At 46.7% G+C, this 19,042-nt stretch overlaps 1 protein-coding gene across 1 annotated transcript in view; it reads right to left on the bottom strand.

Annotated features, from left to right (window-relative positions):
* dytn (dystrotelin) overlaps positions 1-18,122 on the bottom strand; it is a 34,275-nt gene extending 16,153 nt beyond the window's left edge. The window contains exons 1-13 of the mRNA XM_056301538.1: positions 18,020-18,122; positions 17,717-17,918; positions 17,487-17,572; positions 17,286-17,374; positions 17,101-17,172; positions 11,626-11,789; positions 9,012-9,123; positions 8,794-8,927; positions 8,215-8,389; positions 7,625-7,680; positions 6,124-6,271; positions 5,727-6,028; positions 5,063-5,165 (exon numbers count right to left, since the gene is read on the bottom strand). Coding sequence (XP_056157513.1) covers positions 5,063-5,165; positions 5,727-6,028; positions 6,124-6,271; positions 7,625-7,680; positions 8,215-8,389; positions 8,794-8,927; positions 9,012-9,123; positions 11,626-11,789; positions 17,101-17,172; positions 17,286-17,374; positions 17,487-17,572; positions 17,717-17,918; positions 18,020-18,122 — 1,746 coding nt within the window. The remainder of the gene's footprint in view (positions 1-5,062; positions 5,166-5,726; positions 6,029-6,123; positions 6,272-7,624; positions 7,681-8,214; positions 8,390-8,793; positions 8,928-9,011; positions 9,124-11,625; positions 11,790-17,100; positions 17,173-17,285; positions 17,375-17,486; positions 17,573-17,716; positions 17,919-18,019) is intronic.
* Positions 18,123-19,042: the final 920 nt, after the last annotated feature.

The raw sequence follows: 19,042 nt of genomic DNA, 5'->3' as shown, positions 1-19,042 counted from the left end.
CAGTGAAGTTCAGAAGAGGTGGAATGTTTTATTCTTATCAGAGATGTGATCAACATTCCCCTTCATTAGAAACTCACTACTTCATCAGAAGCTCACTACTTCAGTAGTAGCTCACTACTTCGTTAGAAGCTCACTACTTCATTAGGAGCTCACTACTTCATTAAAAGCTCACTACTTCACTAGAAGCTCAGTACTTCATTAGAAGCTCACTACTTCATTGGAAGCTGACTACTTCATTGGGAGGGCACTACTTCATTAGAAGCTCACTGCTTCACTAGAAGCTCACTACTTCATTAGAAGTTCACTACTTCACTAGGAGCTCACTCCTTCATTAGAAGCTTTACTTCACTAGAAGCTCACTACTTCATTAGAAGCTCACTACTTCATCAGAATCTCAATACTTCACTAGAAGCTCAGTACTTCATTAGAAGCTCACTACTTCATTCGCAGCTCACTACTTCATTAGAAGCTCACTACTTCATTCGAAGCTCAGTACTTCATCAGAATCTCACTACTTCACTAGAAGCTCAGTACTTCATTAGAAGCTCACTACTTCATTAGAAGCTCACTAATTCACTAGGAGCTCACTCCTTCATTAGAAGCTCACTACTTGATTAGAAGCTCACTACATTAGAAGCTCAGTACTTCATCAGAATCTCACTACTTCACTGGAAGCTCAGTACTTCATTAGAAGCTCACTAATTCACTAGGAGCTCACTCCTTCATTAGAAGCTCACTACTTCATTAGAAGCTCAGTACTTCATCAGAATCTCACTACTTCACTAGAAGCTCAGTACTTCATTAGAAGCTCACTACTTCAGTAGTAGCTCACTGCTTCGTTAGAAGCTCACTACTTCAGTAGTAGCTCACTACTTCGTTACAAGCTCACTACTTCATTAAAAGCTCACTACTTCACTAGAAGGTCACTACTTCATTAGAAGCTCACTACTTCACTAGAAGCTCACTACTTCAGTAGAAGCTCACTTCATTACAAGCGCACTACTTCATTAGAAGCTCACTACATCATTAGAAGCTCACTACTTCATCAGAATCTCACTACTTCACTAGAAGCTCAGTACTTCATTAGAAGCTGACTACTTCATTGGAAGCTGACTACTTCATTGGGAGGGCACTACTTCATTAGAAGCTCACTGCTTCACTAGAAGCTCACTACTTCATTAGAAGTTCACTACTTCACTAGGAGCTCACTCCTTCATTAGAAGCTTTACTTCACTAGAAGCTCACTACTTCATTAGAAGCTTACTACTTCATCAGAATCTCACTAGAAGCTCAGTACTTCATTAGAAGCTCACTACTTCATTCGAAGCTCAGTACTTCATCAGAATCTCACTGCTTCACTAGAAGCTCAGTACTTCATTAGAAGCTCACTACTTCATTAGAAGCTCACTAATTCACTAGGAGCTCACTCCTTCATTAGAAGCTTTACTTGACTAGAAGCTCACTACTTCATTAGAAGCTCACTACTTCATCAGAATCTCAATACTTCACTAGAAGCTCAGTACTTCATTAGAAGCTCACTACTTCATTAGAAGCTCACTACTTCATTCGCAGCTCACTACTTCATTAGAAGCCCACTACTTCATCAGAATCTCACTACTTCACTGGAAGCTCAGTACTTCATTAGAAGCTCACTAATTCACTAGGAGCTCACTCCTTCATTAGAAGCTCACTACTTCATCAGAATCTCACTACTTCACTAGAAGCTCAGTACTTAATTAGAAGCTCACTACTTCAGTAGTAGCTCACTGCTTCGTTAGAAGCTCACTACTTCAGTAGTAGCTCACTACTTCGTTACAAGCTCACTACTTCAGTAGTAGCTCACTGCTTCGTTAGAAGCTCACTACTTCAGTAGTAGCTCACTACTTCGTTACAAGCTCAGTACTTCATTAAAAGCTCACTACTTCACTAGAAGCTCACTACTTCATTAGAAGCTCACTACTTCACTAGAAGCTCAGTACTTGATTAGAAGCTCACTACTTCATTAGAAGCTCAGTACTTCATCAGAATCTCACTACTTAACTGGAAGCTCAGTACTTCATTAGAAGCTCACTAATTCACTAGGAGCTCACTCCTTCATTAGAAGCTCACTACTTCATTAGAAGCTCAGTACTTCATCAGAATCTCACTACTTCACTAGAAGCTCAGTACTTCATTAGAAACTCACTACTTCAGTAGTAGCTCACTGCTTCGTTAGAAGCTCACTACTTCAGTAGTAGCTCACTACTTCGTTACAAGCTCACTACTTCATTAAAAGCTCACTACTTCACTAGAAGCTCACTACTTCATTAGAAGCTCACTACTTCACTAGAAGCTCACTACTTCAGTAGAAGCTCACTTCATTACAAGCGCACTACTTCATTAGAAGCTCACTACATCATTAGAAGCTCACTACTTCATCAGAATCTCACTACTTCACTAGAAGCTCAGTACTTCATTAGAAGCTGACTACTTCATTGGAAGCTGACTACTTCATTGGGAGGGCACTACTTCATTAGAAGCTCACAGCTTCACTAGAAGCTCACTACTTCATTAGAAGTTCACTACTTCACTAGGAGCTCACTCCTTCATTAGAAGCTTTACTTCACTAGAAGCTCACTACTTCATTAGAAGCTTACTACTTCATCAGAATCTCACTAGAAGCTCAGTACTTCATTAGAAGCTCACTACTTCATTAGAAGCTCACTACTTCATTCGAAGCTCAGTACTTCATCAGAATCTCACTACTTCACTAGAAGCTCAGTACTTCATTAGAAGCTCACTACTTCATTAGAAGCTCACTAATTCACTAGGAGCTCACTCCTTCATTAGAAGCTTTACTTGACTAGAAGCTCACTACTTCATTAGAAGCTCAGTACTTCATCAGAATCGCACTACTTCACTAGAAGCTCAGTACTTCATTAGAAGCTCACTACTTCATTAGAAGCTCAGTACTTCACTAGGAGCTCACTACTTCATTAAAAGCTCACTACTTAGGGGTCCACGGTGGTGTAGCGGTCTAAGCATCGGCTTTGTTTCGATGCAGTTGCGCACTGGGGACCGGGGTTCACGCCCCGGTCTCGTTAGATCCGACTATGGCCAGACTCGATGAAGCAGCAATAATTGGCAACGCTGTCTTCGGGAGGGGGGCGGAATCGGCTTGTGTTCGTCACATAAAATGCGTCTCTGTGTGTGTCGGAAAAAGCAGTGGTTCGGCCAGGAGTCGCCTTGTCACGAAAGTGGTGAGGCATCTCCTTTGAACTAAAATAGGGATCGATTGGCCACTAAATTGGGAGAAAAAGGGAAAAATCAGAAATAAATTTAAAAAAAGCTCACTACTTCACTAGAAGCTCACTACTCCACTAGGAGCTCACTACTTCACTAGAGGGGCACTACTTCATTAAAAGCTCACTACTTCATTAGAAGCTTACTACTTCATCAGAATCTCACTAGAAGCTCAGTACTTCATTAGAAGCTCACTACTTCATTAGAAGCTCACTACTTCATTCGAAGCTCAGTACTTCATCAGAATCTCACTACTTCACTAGAAGCTCAGTACTTCATTAGAAGCTCACTACTTCATTAGAAGCTCACTAATTCACTAGGAGCTCACTCCTTCATTAGAAGCTTTACTTGACTAGAAGCTCACTACTTCATTAGAAGCTCAGTACTTCATCAGAATCTCACTACTTCACTAGAAGCTCAGTACTTCATTAGAAGCTCACTACTTCATTAGAAGCTCAGTACTTCACTAGAAGTTCACTACTTCACTAGAAGCACACTACATTAGAAGCTCACTACTTCATTAGGAGCTCACTACTTCATTAGGAGCTCACTACTTCATTAGAAGTTCACTACTTCACTAGAAGTTCACCACTTCACTAGAAGCGCACTACTTCATTAAAAGCTCACTACTTCATTAGGAGCTCACTACTTCATTAGAAGTTCACTACTTCACTAGAAGTTCACTACTTCACTAGAAGCACACTACATTAGAAGCTCACTACTTCATTAGGAGCTCACTACTTCATTAGGAGCTCACTACTTCACTAGAAGCACACTACATTAGGAGCTCACTACTTCATTAGAAGTTCACTACTTCACTAGAAGCACACTACATTAGAAGCTCACTGCTTCATTAGGAGCTCACTACTTCACTAGAAGTTCACTACTTCACTAGAAGCACACTACATTAGAAGTTCACTACTTCACTAGAAGCACACTACATTAGAAGCTCACTACTTCACTAGAAGCACACTACATTAGAAGCTCACTGCTTCATTAGGAGCTCACTACTTCACTAGAAGTTCACTACTTCACTAGAAGCACACTACATTAGAAGCTCACTACTTCATTAGGAGCTCACTACTTCACTAGAAGTTCACTACTTCACTAGAAGCACACTACATTAGAAGCTCACTACTTCATTAGGAGCTCACTACTTCACTAGAAGTTCACTACTTCACTAGAAGCACACTACATTAGAAGCTCACTGCTTCATTAGGAGCTCACTACTTCACTAGAAGTTCACTACTTCACTAGAAGCTCACTACTTCATTAGGAGCTCACTACTTCATTAGAAGTTCACTACTTCACTAGAAGCACACTACATTAGAAGCTCACTACGTCATTAGAAGTTCACTACTTCACTAGAAGCACACTACATTAGAAGCTCACTACTTCATTAGAAGTTCACTACTTCACTAGAAGCACAGTACATTAGAAGCTCACTACTTCATTAGGAGTTCACTACACTAGAAGTTCACTACTTCACTAGAAGTTCACTACTTCACTAGAAGCTCACTACTTCATTAGGAGCTCACTACTTCACTAGAAGTTCACTACTTCACTAGAAGCACAGTACATTAGAAGCTCACTACTTCATTAGGAGTTCACTACACTAGAAGTTCACTACTTCACTAGAAGCTCACTACTTCATTAGGAGCTCACTACTTCAAACCACCTCGCTAAGCGTTGAACTGTAAGAGTCCAGCTCACCTGGAGCTTCAGGTCTGTCTGTCAGTCTGTCCATGTGGAGAGGGAAAGCATCCTTCAGTCTGTCTACCAGCTCTTGTAGTTTTTCCTCCAGCTCCACGGGACTACAAGTGCTGTAATCCTCTTCCTCCTCATCCTCAGACAGCTGCACCTCCATCAGACCACTGATGTGTCTGTCAAATTTAAGTTCCACCGCTTCAGTTCCGTGCTGCTTTCTGATTGGACTATGGCAGTGGCTGTCAATATCAAGTCCCGCATCTTCAGCTACATACTGCTCCTCCATTTTACTGCGTTCAACCGCAGGCTCCTCCTCTTCAGAGTAGTCTACTGGGTAGTTGTGTGATGTCACACCCCAATGGACTTTGGGAGAATGGCTCTCCTTTACTGATCCAGTGTCTGCCCCTTCCTCTCCTCTCTCTTCCCCTGTCCACTGCTTCTCTCCTCTCTCCTCCCCTGTCCACTGCTTCTCTCCTCTGTCCTCCCCTGCCCACTGCTCCTCTCCTCTCTCCTCCCCTGCCCACTGCTCCTTTCCTCTGTCCTCCCCTGTCCACTGCTCCTCTCCTCTGTCCTCCCCTATCCACTGCTCCTCTCCTCTGTCCTCCCCTGCCCACTGCTCCTTTCCTCTCTCCTCCCCTATCCACTGCTTCTTTCCTCTGTCCTCCCCTGTCCACTGCTCCTCTCCTCTGTCCTCCCCTGTCCACTGCTCCTCTCCTCTGTCCTCCCCTGCCCACTGCTCCTCTCCTCTCTCCTCCCCTATCCACTGCTTCTTTCCTCTGTCCTCCCCTGTCCACTGCTCCTCTCCTCTGTCCTCCCCTGTCCACTGCTCCTCTCCTCTGTCCTCCACGGAGTTTATTTCACTCTCAATGTCTGTCTCCTCTTCTCTTGTCTTGCTCTGCTCCTCTCCTGCTCCATCCAGTCCGGAGGGTGTGTGGGAGCGGTCAGCTTCTCCAGCTGGGTTCATGTGGATTGTGTATTGTGTGTTGTTGGCGGGTTGTATGTTGTTGTTGTGTTGCTGTGTCTCCGTCCTGCTCAGCATCTGCCAGGACAAACACACACATTCATTTAATTGATGATTGTGTGTGTGTGTGTGTGTGTGTGTGTGTGTGTGTGTGTGTGTGTGTGTGTGTACACCTGTGTCTGTGTTAGCATGTCGTGCAGCTGGAGGTTTTGCTGCCTCAGCATTTCCATGGTAACCTCCATCTCAGAACACCTGTCTTCCAGAACACCCTGCTCTGACTGGACAGTCACTCGCCACGCCTGGAACTCCTGTTCTAGGAGCCTGGACACACACACACACACACACACACACACACACACACACACACACACACACACACACACACACACAGAGTTAGCCATGTCTGCTTGTTAGACAGTTGTTTAGTGGTTGTCTTGAACACACCAGACACATCCGCTTCTGGTGTGGGAAGACGGCGGCGTGAATTCACATTTGCGGCGGCCTCACCCAGCACCGTCCATGCAGTGTCTTTGTCCACGTCTGCATGGAAGTTGTGTCTTCATCTGATGGCTGGAAGAGCTGGCGCTGGATCGGCTGGGAGAGTGGGGCAGGCTAAGCTAACTGCTAGCCCATGCAGACCGGCGGTTCTGACAACACCGAGGGCAGTCTGGCGGAGGCCTTGCGTGGTGGTGACTGTGTGTTTTTGGTGTCGTCGTGAGGAGAGCGGGGAGGTGTGTCGAGGGTGTCCGGCTGGGAGAGGTGGCGCCCGGGGAGGAAATGCCGAGGGCGGTCTGACAGGTGGCGGAAGCGGGGCGGGTTAAGCTAACTGCTAGCCCATGCAGACCGGCGGTTCTGACAACACCGAGGGCAGTCTGGCGGAGGCCTTGCGTGGTGGTGACTGTGTGTTTTTGGTGTCGTCGTGAGGAGAGCGGGGAGGTGTGTCGAGGGTGTCCGGCTGGGAGAGGTGGCGCCCGGGGAGGAAATGCCGAGGGCGGTCTGACAGGTGGCGGAAGCGGGGCGGGTTAAGCTAACTGCTAGCCCATGCAGACCGGCGGTTCTGACAACACCGAGGGCAGTCTGGCGGAGGCCTTGCGTGGTGGTGACTGTGTGTTTTTGGTGTCGTCGTGAGGAGAGCGGGGAGGTGTGTCGAGGGTGTCCGGCTGGGAGAGGTGGCGCCCGGGGAGGAAATGCCGAGGGCGGTCTGACAGGTGGCGGAAGCGGGGCGGGTTAAGCTAACTGCTCGCCCATGCAGACCGGCGGTTCTGACAGTCATCCTGACTGGCGTTCCTTCCCTTGGCCAGTGATTTTTTGTTTAGTTTGGATGTGTGTGTTAGTCTGGATGTATTTGGGTGTGTGTGTTCTTGTAGTTTTTGGATGTGTTGTTGTCTTTGTGTTGTACTGCTGTGGGCTGGGGGGAAACGGCATTTCGTTTCATTTCATGTACGCAAGTGCATGAAGTATGACGACTAGTGTTCCTGATTCCTGACATACAACACACAACCTGCAGGAGGGGTCAAAGGGAACATTTGCTTGTATGTAAATCTTGAGAGTTGTAACTTTAAATGTGATCATCTTCATCCAGAAACCACCGCACCACAACATGGCCACTGTGACAACAGGTGGCCAGAGTGTTGCTGAAACACACAGACGCTCACCCCAAAGGTACCAACTCACCATTTGTCTTTTTGCAGATCTCTGACTTCCTTCAACAGCCCACGCTGTCTGGTCTGCTAATCAACAACGCAACAACACAACAGTGTTTATGTCCAGAGGTAAGCGGCTCAGGTTGAAAGTGGGGGGCGTTTCCATGGAGACCAGCATCATGTTTTGGGGAACAATGCAATGAAACAAAAAGAGAAAGACTGGCTGTTAGTTTCTAGTCAGCTGTAGTGATGACCTGCTGCAGGTTGTGTCGTCAGGCCGGCTGATTTTTCCTGAGCACATTCACATTAACATAACAGTTACGGCCACATGCATGTGTTTCTATTCCATGTTTATAACTGGCTGATTCTAAAAGCAGTCAGCCAGACGCAGTCAGCCAGACGGAGCGAGGGAGACCCCCTGGTGCTAACAAGCAGTGTCTATGAAAGTTAAATCGGGATAAATTGAGCTCGTAAGTAAGAAATATTTTGTGTTTTTTTTTCAAGAATCTCAAGACAAAGTCTGCAGAGACATGCCATCATGTCTGTGTCTATGTCAATCTGATGAAACGAAGAGCTCCTGCATAAATAACTTCATGTCCTTCCTCAGAGGTCAAAGGTCACCTGGAGAGTGGGCGCATCCTCCTCAGTCTGCAGGGCTTTGGACTGAAGTGTGGAAGGAGGGGAGCAGAGAGAAGGAGCAGGAGGTGCTTCATGGGAAGGAGTTCTGAAGTCTGGATGGCCAGGCCTGTGAGTGTCTGGTGAGTCCAGGACGGGTGAGTCCAGGACAGGAGTCGAGCTGAAACCAGGTCAAACTCAGGTTAGAACACTGGTTCAGACGGGGCTGATCTGAAGCCCTGCAGAAAATACAGTTATGCAGACTGGTGAGACTGGTGAGACTGGTGTGACTGGTGAGACTGGTGTGACTGGTGAGACTGGTGTGACTAGTGAGACTAGAGAGACTGGTGAGACTGGTGAGACTAGTGTGACTGGTGTGACTGGTGAGACTAGAGAGACTGGTGTGACTAGTGAGACTAGAGAAACTGGTGAGACTAGTGTGACTGGTGAGACTGGTGTGACTGGTGAGACTGGTGTGACTGGTGAGACTGGTGTTTATTACATGTTCAACATGTCTTGGAAAAAAGTTTAGTATGAATTAAAGTCAGTGAAATAGGTACTGAAGGCCAGGGCACCACTGGTCACCTGATGTGGAACTCTGCTGACTCCTCACATGTCAAGCCTCTCCTCCTCACCACCTCCCGCCGTCTGTATCGCCGTGGCAACAGGGTGTAGCGGGCATTGCTGGCCAGTGATGCCAGAGACTCCCTCCATGATGGCTAGAGAGACAACTGACAGTTACTGATTTTGTGTGTGTGTGTGTGTGTGTGTGTGTGTGTGTGTGTGTGTGTGTGTGTGTGTACCTGTGAACAGTATTCCATTACAGGGTGTGTGTTTTTGTGTTTCTTGGTCTGTCTGTCAGCCAGGAAGCAGCTCTGACACAGATGAACATTTACACACTTCATACATCGATACCTGTTCTCACACACACACACACACACACACACACACACACACCCAGAGTCAGTGTCATGTCATGGTCCACATATAACGCATGCTGACGGACATCATGTGTGCACAGCATTCACGTTTGTCCTCCAAATGCAGAGATGTTAAACTGCGGCTCAGTGGGATTGTGGTAAATGTAGGCTTTCAGTAGCTGCTAATACACTTAGTGTATGAAGTTAAGGGACTGGACTGTGTGTGTGTGCCCAACTTCAACACTATGACAGCCTTAATTGTGTGTCGCAGTGTGTAAGGATTATCATCACAATAATCATGGTCAATCATTAACAATTAAATGATTTCCTACGGTCTCAAAACTTTCCAAACTGCCTCACTGGTGATAACACACCATCAGTGGTGATAAAACTGCCTCACAGTGGTGATAAAACTGCCTCACAGTGGTGATAAAACTGCCTCACAGTGGTGATAACACACCATCAGTGGTGATAAAACTGCCTCACAGTGGTGATAAAACTGCCTCACAGTGGTGATAACACACCATCAGTGGTGATAAAACTGCCTCACAGTGGTGATAACACACCATCAGTGGTGATAAAACTGCCTCACAGTGGTGATAAAACTGTCTCACAGTGGTGATAAAACTGCCTCACAGTGGTGATAACACACCATCAGTGGTGATAAAACTGCCTCACAGTGGTGATAACACACCATCAGTGGTGATAAAACTGCCTCACAGTGGTGATAACACACCATCAGTGGTGATAAAACTGCCTCACAGTGGTGATAACACACCATCAGTGGTGATAAAACTGCCTCACAGTGGTGATAAAACTGCCTCACAGTGGTGATAAAACTGCCTCACAGTGGTGATAAAACTGCCTCACAGTGGTGATAACACACCATCAGTGGTGATAAAACTTCCTCACAGTGGTGATAAAACTGTCTCACAGTGGTGATAACACACCATCAGTGGTGATAAAACTGCCTCACAGTGGTGATAACACACCATCAGTGGTGATAAAACTGCCTCACAGTGGTGATAAAACTGCCTCACAGTGGTGATAAAACTGCCTCACAGTGGTGATAAAACTGCCTCACAGTGGTGATAAAACTGCCTCACAGTGGTGATAACACACCATCAGTGGTGATAAAACTGCCTCACAGTGGTGATAAAACTGCCTCACAGTGGTGATAAAACTGCCTCACAGTGGTGATAACACACCATCAGTGGTGATAAAACTTCCTCACAGTGGTGATAAAACTGTCTCACAGTGGTGATAAAACTGCCTCACAGTGGTGATAAAACTGCCTCACAGTGGTGATAACACACCATCAGTGGTGATAAAACTGCCTCACAGTGGTGATAAAACTGCCTCACAGTGGTGATAACACACCATCAGTGGTGATAAAACTGCCTCACAGTGGTGATAAAACTGCCTCACAGTGGTGATAACACACCATCAGTGGTGATAAAACTGCCTCACAGTGGTGATAAAACTGCCTCACAGTGGTGATAAAACTGCCTCACAGTGGTGATAAAACTGCCTCACAGTGGTGATAACACACCATCAGTGGTGATAAAACTGCCTCACAGTGGTGATAAAACTGCCTCACAGTGGTGATAAAACTGCCTCACAGTGGTGATAACACACCATCAGTGGTGATAAAACTTCCTCACAGTGGTGATAAAACTGTCTCACAGTGGTGATAAAACTGCCTCACAGTGGTGATAAAACTGCCTCACAGTGGTGATAACACACCATCAGTGGTGATAAAACTGCCTCACAGTGGTGATAAAACTGCCTCACAGTGGTGATAACACACCATCAGTGGTGATAAAACTGCCTCACAGTGGTGATAAAACTGCCTCACAGTGGTGATAACACACCATCAGTGGTGATAAAACTGCCTCACAGTGGTGATAACACACCATCAGTGGTGATAAAACTGCCTCACAGTGGTGATAAAACTGCCTCACAGTGGTGATAAAACTGCCTCACAGTGGTGATAAAACTGCCTCACAGTGGTGATAAAACTGCCTCACAGTGGTGATAACACACCATCAGTGGTGATAAAACTGCCTCACAGTGGTGATAAAACTGCCTCACAGTGGTGATAACACACCATCAGTGGTGATAAAACTGCCTCACAGTGGTGATAAAAGACATGATTGCTTATTCCATAAGCATAAATGACGTGTGTGTTATTTCTGCTTCCCTGAATGTAACATGATGAGTAAATGACGTGACATGACAGGTAAAAACCTCAAAACATGAGCAGCAGAAATAACGACATTAGTTTGTCTTGTCTAGTTGTATTGTTGTTGTTCATGTTATTGAACACGAGGGGGCAGTGTTCATGTAGAAAGTACACACAGCACGCACAAACAGGCCATACAGTGGAAGCCCTGCAGGGACGCTGCTGGCTCGGGTGGCCTGACTGCTCGACCGGGTCCGTCTAACGGACGGACCACCTGAAGATCACACACGTGCAGGCGTGCAGGCGGCGAACCTGAGGCCGGTGATGGGGGAGGTGCTGCAGGCGTGGCAGCGTACGGCGTGTGTGACATTCTGACTGACGGACAGACGGTACACAGTCGACAGCCAGAGCAGCAGGCGAGGCTCGCTCTGTAACCATGACAACACATGGTCCCCACACACACTGGGGGTGAGCACCTACACACACACACACACACACACACACACACACACACACACACACACACACACACACAGAGAGAGTTATGGGGAAAGAGATGTGCGGTGAACACAAAGAGAGAAGCACGAGACAAACCGACTTCATGTGGTTTGTGTGACGTCATGTTCCACTGAGGAGCTGGTGGTCATGGCTGAAGATGTTCCTCACCAGCAACACGGCGTTGGGAAGATCCACCCAGTGACTATTTGGTGCCCTTCATTTATGGAGAATTTCTATTCAAAATACCGTGACTGTGCTGAAGGCCAACTGTGTTCACAGTGCATAAACACACTGTGTAGAAACCACAGCCTATCGCAGAGGACGTGTGAAGGACATCTTCTGTGGGCGAGGAAGGACGAGGAGGATGCAGAGGACACGGAGCCACCGCTGCTGGTGGTGGTGGTGGTGGTGGTGGTGGTGGTGGTGGTGGTGGTGGTGAGGCTCACACTGACCTGACTGACCTGACCTGACCTGAGCTACGTGTCTGGAGACGGTCTGTACCTTCTCCTCGCTGCACTAACGGGCTGCAAGCTGATGATGAAGAGCAAACTGTGATGGGATTTAACTGAAGCCACCTTGAACAAATACTTGTTGTTCTGGATATTTGAAGTGAGACATGTTTAGAATTTGACCAGTTGATCTGCTTCTGTTTCACAATGTCGATGAGCTTTGAGTTTGAATTATGCCACTGAGGCTCCCGGACAGCCAGAACCTGAGGTTCTACTGGACCTTCAGACAAGTCAACGTGTCTAACAGAAGACGGCCAGAACCTGAGGTTCTACTGGAGCCTTCAGACAAGTCAACGTGTTTAACAGAAGACCGCCAGAACCTGAGGTTCTACTGGAGCCTTCAGACAAGTCAACGTGTTTAACAGAACACAGCCAGAACCCGAGGTTCTACTGGAGCCTTCAGACAAGTCAACGTGTTTAACAGAAGACCGCCAGAACCTGAGGTTCTACTGGAGCCTTCAGACAAGTCAACGTGTCTAACAGAAGACGGCCACAACCTGAGGTTCTACTGGAGCCTTCAGACAAGTCAACGTGTCTAACAGAAAACGGCCAGAACCTGAGGTTCTACTGGAGCCTTCAGACAAGTCAACGTGTTTAACAGAAGACGGCCAGAACCCGAGGTTCTACTGGAGCCTTCAGACAAGTCAACGTGTCTAACAGAAGACGGCCACAACCCGAGGTTCTACTGGAGCCTTCAGACAAGTCAACGTGTTTAACAGAAGACGGCCAGAACCTGAGGTTCTACTGGAGCCTTCAGACAAGTCAGCGTGTTTAACAGAAGACGGCCAGAACCTGAGGTTCTACTGGAGCCTTCAGACAAGTCAGCGTGTTTAACAGAAGACGGCCAGAACCTGAGGTTCTACTGGAGCCTTCAGACAAGTCAACGTGTTTAACAGAAGACGGCCAGAACCTGAGGTTCTACTGGAGCCTTCAGACAAGTCAGCGTGTTTAACAGAAGACGGCCAGAACCTGAGGTTCTACTGGAGCCTTCAGACAAGTCAACGTGTTTAACAAAAGACGGCCAGAACCCGAGGTTCTACTGGAGCCTTCAGACAAGTCAACGTGTCTAACAGAAGACGGCCACAACCTGAGGTTCTACTGGAGCCTTCAGACAAGTCAACGTGTTTAACAGAAGACGGCCAGAACCTGAGGTTCTACTGGAGCCTTCAGACAAGTCAACGTGTTTAACAGAAGACGGCCAGAACCTGAGGTTCTACTGGAGCCTTCAGACAAGTCAGCGTGTTTAACAGAAGACGGCCAGAACCTGAGGTTCTACTGGAGCCTTCAGACAAGTCAGCGTGTTTAACAGAAGACGGCCAGAACCTGAGGTTCTACTGGAGCCTTCAGACAAGTCAACGTGTTTAACAGAAGACAGCCAGAACCTGAGGTTCTACTGGAGCCTTCAGACAAGTCAGCGTGTTTAACAGAAGACAGCCAGAACCTGAGGTTCTACTGGAGCCTTCAGACAAGTCAACGTGTTTAACAGAAGACAGCCAGAACCCGAGGTTCTACTGGAGCCTTCAGACAAGTCAACGTGTTTAACAGAAGACAGCCAGAACCCGAGGTTCTACTGGAGCCTTCAGACAAGTCAACGTGTTTAACAGAAGACAGCCAGAACCCGAGGTTCTACTGGAGCCTTCAGACAAGTCAACGTGTTTAACAGAAGACAGCCAGAACCCGAGGTTCTACTGGACCTTCAGACAAGTCAATGTGTTTAACAGAAGACAGCCAGAACCCGAGATTCTACTGGAGCCTTCAGACAAGTCAATGTGTTTAACAGAAGACAGCCAGAACCTGAGGTTCTACTGGAGCCTTCAGACAAGTCAACGTGTTTAACAGAAGACAGCCAGAACCCGAGGTTCTACTGGAGCCTTCAGACAAGTCAACGTGTTTAACAGAAAACAGCCAGAACCTGAGGTTCTACTGGACCTTCAGACAAGTCAGCGTGTTTAACAGAAGACAGCCAGAACCTGAGGTTCTACTGGAGCCTTCAGACAAGTCAACGTGTCTAACAGAAAACAGCCAGAACCTGAGATTCTACTGGAGCCTTCAGACAAGTCAACGTGTTTAACAGAAGACAGCCAGAACCTGAGGTTCTACTGGAGCCTTCAGACAAGTCAACGTGTCTAACAGAAAACAGCCAGAACCTGAGGTTCTACTGGAGCCTTCAGACAAGTCAACGTGTTTAACAGAAGACAGCCAGAACCTGAGGTTCTACAGGACCTTCAGACAAGTCAACGTGTTTAACAGAAGACAGCCAGAACCTGAGGTTCTACTGGAGCCTTCAGACAAGTCAACGTGTTTAACAGAAGACAGCCAGAACCTGAGGTTCTACTGGAGCCTTCAGACAAGTCAACGTGTTTAACAGAAGACAGCCAGAACCTGAGGCTCTACTGGAGCCTTCAGACAAGTCAACGTGTCTAACAGAAAACGGCCAGAACCTGAGGTTCTACTGGAGCCTTCAGACAAGTCAACGTGTCTAACAGAAGACGGCCAGAACCTGAGGTTCTACTGGAGCCTTCAGACAAGTCAACGTGTTTAACAGAAGACAGCCAGAACCTGAGGTTCTACAGGACCTTCAGACAAGTCAACGTGTTTAACAGAAGACAGCCAGAACCTGAGGTTCTACTGGAGCCTTCAGACAAGTCAACGTGTTTAACAGAAGGCAGCCAGAACCCGAGGTTCTACTGGAGTCTTCAGACAAGTCAGCGTGTTTAACAGAAGACAGCCAGAAACTGAGGTTCTACTGGAGCCTTCAGACAAGTCAACGTGTTTAACAGAAAACAGCCAGAACCTGAGGTTCTACTGGAGCCTTCAGACAAGTCAACGTGTTTAACAGAACACAGCCAGAACCCGAGGTTCTACTGGACCCTTCAGACAAGTCAACGTGTTTAACAGAAGACCGCCAGAACCTGAGGTTCTACTGGAGCCTTCAGACAAGTCAACGTGTTTAACAGAAGACGGCCACAACCCGAGGTTCTACTGGAGCCTTCAGACAAGTCAACGTGTCTAACAGAAGACGGCCACAACCTGAGGTTCTACTGGAGCCTTCAGACAAGTCAACGTGTCTAACAGAAGACAGCCAGAACCCGAGGTTCTACTGGAGCCTTCAGACAAGTCAACGTGTTTAACAGAAGACAGCCAGAACCCGAGGTTCTACTGGAGCCTTCAGACAAGTCAATGTGTTTAACAGAAGACAGCCAGAACCTGAGGTTCTACTGGAGCCTTCAGACAAGTCAACGTGTTTAACAGAAGACAGCCAGAACCTGAGGTTCTACTGGAGCCTTCAGACAAGTCAGCGTGTTTAACAGAAGACAGCCAGAACCTGAGGTTCTACTGGAGCCTTCAGACAAGTCAACGTGTTTAACAGAAGACAGCCAGAACCCGAGGTTCTACTGGAGCCTTCAGACAAGTCAACGTGTTTAACAGAAGACAGCCAGAACCCGAGGTTCTACTGGAGCCTTCAGACAAGTCAACGTGTTTAACAGAAGACAGCCAGAACCCGAGGTTCTACTGGAGCCTTCAGACAAGTCAACGTGTTTAACAGAAGACAGCCAGAACCCGAGGTTCTACTGGACCTTCAGACAAGTCAATGTGTTTAACAGAATACAGCCAGAACCCGAGGTTCTACTGGAGCCTTCAGACAAGTCAATGTTTTTAACAGAAGACAGCCAGAACCCGAGGTTCTACTGGAGCCTTCAGACAAGTCAACGTGTTTAACAGAAGACAGCCAGAACCTGAGGTTCTACTGGAGCCTTCAGACAAGTCAACGTGTCTAACAGAAAACAGCCAGAACCTGAGGTTCTACTGGAGCCTTCAGACAAGTCAACGTGTTTACCAGAAGACAGCCAGAACCTGAGGTTCTACAGGACCTTCAGACAAGTCAACGTGTCTAACAGAAAACAGCCAGAACCTGAGGTTCTACTGGAGCCTTCAGACAAGTCAACGTGTTTAACAGAAGACAGCCAGAACCTGAGGTTCTACAGGACCTTCAGACAAGTCAACGTGTTTAACAGAAGACAGCCAGAACCTGAGGTTCTACTGGAGCCTTCAGACAAGTCAACGTGTTTAACAGAAGACAGCCAGAACCTGAGGTTCTACTGGAGCCTTCAGACAAGTCAACGTGTTTAACAGAAGACAGCAAGAACCTGAGGTTCTACTGGAGCCTTCAGACAAGTCAACGTGTCTAACAGAAAACGGCCAGAACCTGAGGTTCTACTGGAGCCTTCAGACAAGTCAACGTGTCTAACAGAAGACGGCCAGAACCTGAGGTTCTACTGGAGCCTTCAGACAAGTCAACGTGTTTAACAGAAGACAGCCAGAACCTGAGGTTCTACAGGACCTTCAGACAAGTCAACGTGTTTAACAGAAGACAGCCAGAACCTGAGGTTCTACTGGAGCCTTCAGACAAGTCAACGTGTTTAACAGAAGGCAGCCAGAACCCGAGGTTCTACTGGAGTCTTCAGACAAGTCAACGTGTTTAACAGAAGGCAGCCAGAACCCGAGGTTCTACTGGAGTCTTCAGACAAGTCAGCGTGTTTAACAGAAGACAGCCAGAAACTGAGGTTCTACTGGAGCCTTCAGACAAGTCAACGTGTTTAACAGAAAACAGCCAGAACCTGAGGTTCTACTGGAGCCTTCAGACAAGTCAACGTGTTTAACAGAAGACAGCCAGAACCTGAGGTTCTACTGGAGCCTTCAGACAAGTCAGTGTGTTTAACAGAAGACAGCCAGAACCTGTGGTGATCTAACAGAAGATGGTGGAGTGTGAGCTTCTTACGCTGCGGAAACAAGATGTGACTGCTGCATCTACACAACCGAATATGCACTCCTCCTGGACCGCAGAGGGAACCTACACACACACACACACACACACACACACACACACAGAAGTTGGTGTTATGTTTCAGAGTGGTGAAGGTGGAGGTGGAGGTTTGATGTTCAGACTCATGTCCTGCAGAAGACCTGACTCAGATCCTGCAGCAAGACCCTCATGCTGCTCCTGCTGACGACTCCTCTCTCCTTGCTGCTCCTCTCTGCCACACTCACCAGAGCTATAATACAACACACACACACACACGCACAAAGCTGAACACTATAGTAGTGTGTCTGTTTTGCTGCTGTCTTGATAAATAAAGCTAAGACATAAAACAATAAGAGACTGACCCCTGTGTTTAGCTGAGAGGGTGTCTGCACACAGCGCAATCAGCGCTGTCTTCAGTGACCTGCCAGACACAACACCCCTGTTATCCCTGTGTAGGACACACACACACACACACACACACACACACACACACACACACACACACCATTACATATACACAAAAATGTGTGTCGTGTGTGTAATTATACCCATCTGTTTGTGTGTGTGTGTGTGTGTGTGTGTGCACTGTTACCGGTCATAGAGCTTGTAAATCAGATTGCAGGTCTGCTGTGGGGCCTCCAGGGTTACCTGACCAGGTACTTCCTGTGACACACTGTGGAACATCCTGTTTAGAGCCCGTGTCACTTCCTCACGGCTGAGGCAAACGTCCTGATTCCAGCCTCCGATTGGTGAGGGGAGAGCTGGAAGCAGCTGTGTGAGAGAGACCACGTGCACTTCACAAACACACACACACACACACGGAGTTTGACAGCGGTTGAACCCACCTTCTCTGGTTCATGTCCATGTGTGTGTGCTGAGGTCACAGGTCACTCACGTTCACAGAGTCTCTGCAGAGACTGGAGCTTCATGGCGGCTCGGTACACGGCAGGCCGGACCCGATTCAGCCCCTCTGCAGACAACACGGACACACAACACATCTGTCCACTGTGGCTCATAAGTCTGTTAATGAGCACATGACAGGAAGTTCTCCTTCCTGCCATGTGCTCCGGTAACAGCCACCCAGACTTCACCGGCTTACTGCTGAATAGAACAGGACTCACCGATGCTGTCTGTGATATGATCCATGATGTCTGCTCTCTGACCCGGCCCTCTGCCTAGACGGGTACCAAAGAACACCCTGACACCGAAACCTGTTCATTTACACGTTAAAACACCACTAACGTCTGATTACCCATGCTGTTTACCACATCAAGCTGCCTATCCATATAGTACACATACTATATTATACATATAGCACACACACACACACACACACACACACAGAACATCCACACTTGTTTTTTGTTCAGAATATTTTTTTGAATAGTAGAGAAATGCAGCTTGACCTGGAACTTTTTACAGTCGACAGTGAAAAGCTGCCACACCGGACCAATACCTGTTTTAAGTAGACATATGTATAATTTTGTTTTAAGTAGAGATTTAAGTAGACATATGTATAATTTCGTTTTAAGTAGAGATTTAAGTAGAAATATATATAATTTTGTTTTATGTAGAAATATGTGTAATTCTGCAGAGATTGCTTAACAATTCTGCCTAGATATGAAGTCAAACCTCTACGTCTCATCCAAGTCCGTTAGAAGTAGTGACGTGTTGGTCTCTGCAGCACTGTACTACACTATGCTATACTATTATATGCTATACAATAATATTTTAGGCTACACTGTGCTATACTATTCTATGCTATACTATACTACTATATTCTATACTATACTTTCTATACTGTTATATACTATGCTATTCTATACCATACTATTATACACTATACTATTATATACTATTCTATGCCATACTATTGTACACTATACTATTCTGTGCTATGCTATACTATACTATTGCT

Source organism: Lampris incognitus, chromosome 21 (genome assembly GCF_029633865.1).
Source record: "Lampris incognitus isolate fLamInc1 chromosome 21, fLamInc1.hap2, whole genome shotgun sequence".
Classification (NCBI taxonomy): domain Eukaryota; kingdom Metazoa; phylum Chordata; class Actinopteri; order Lampriformes; family Lampridae; genus Lampris; species Lampris incognitus.
This window is presented reverse-complemented; position numbering and strand designations above follow the sequence as displayed.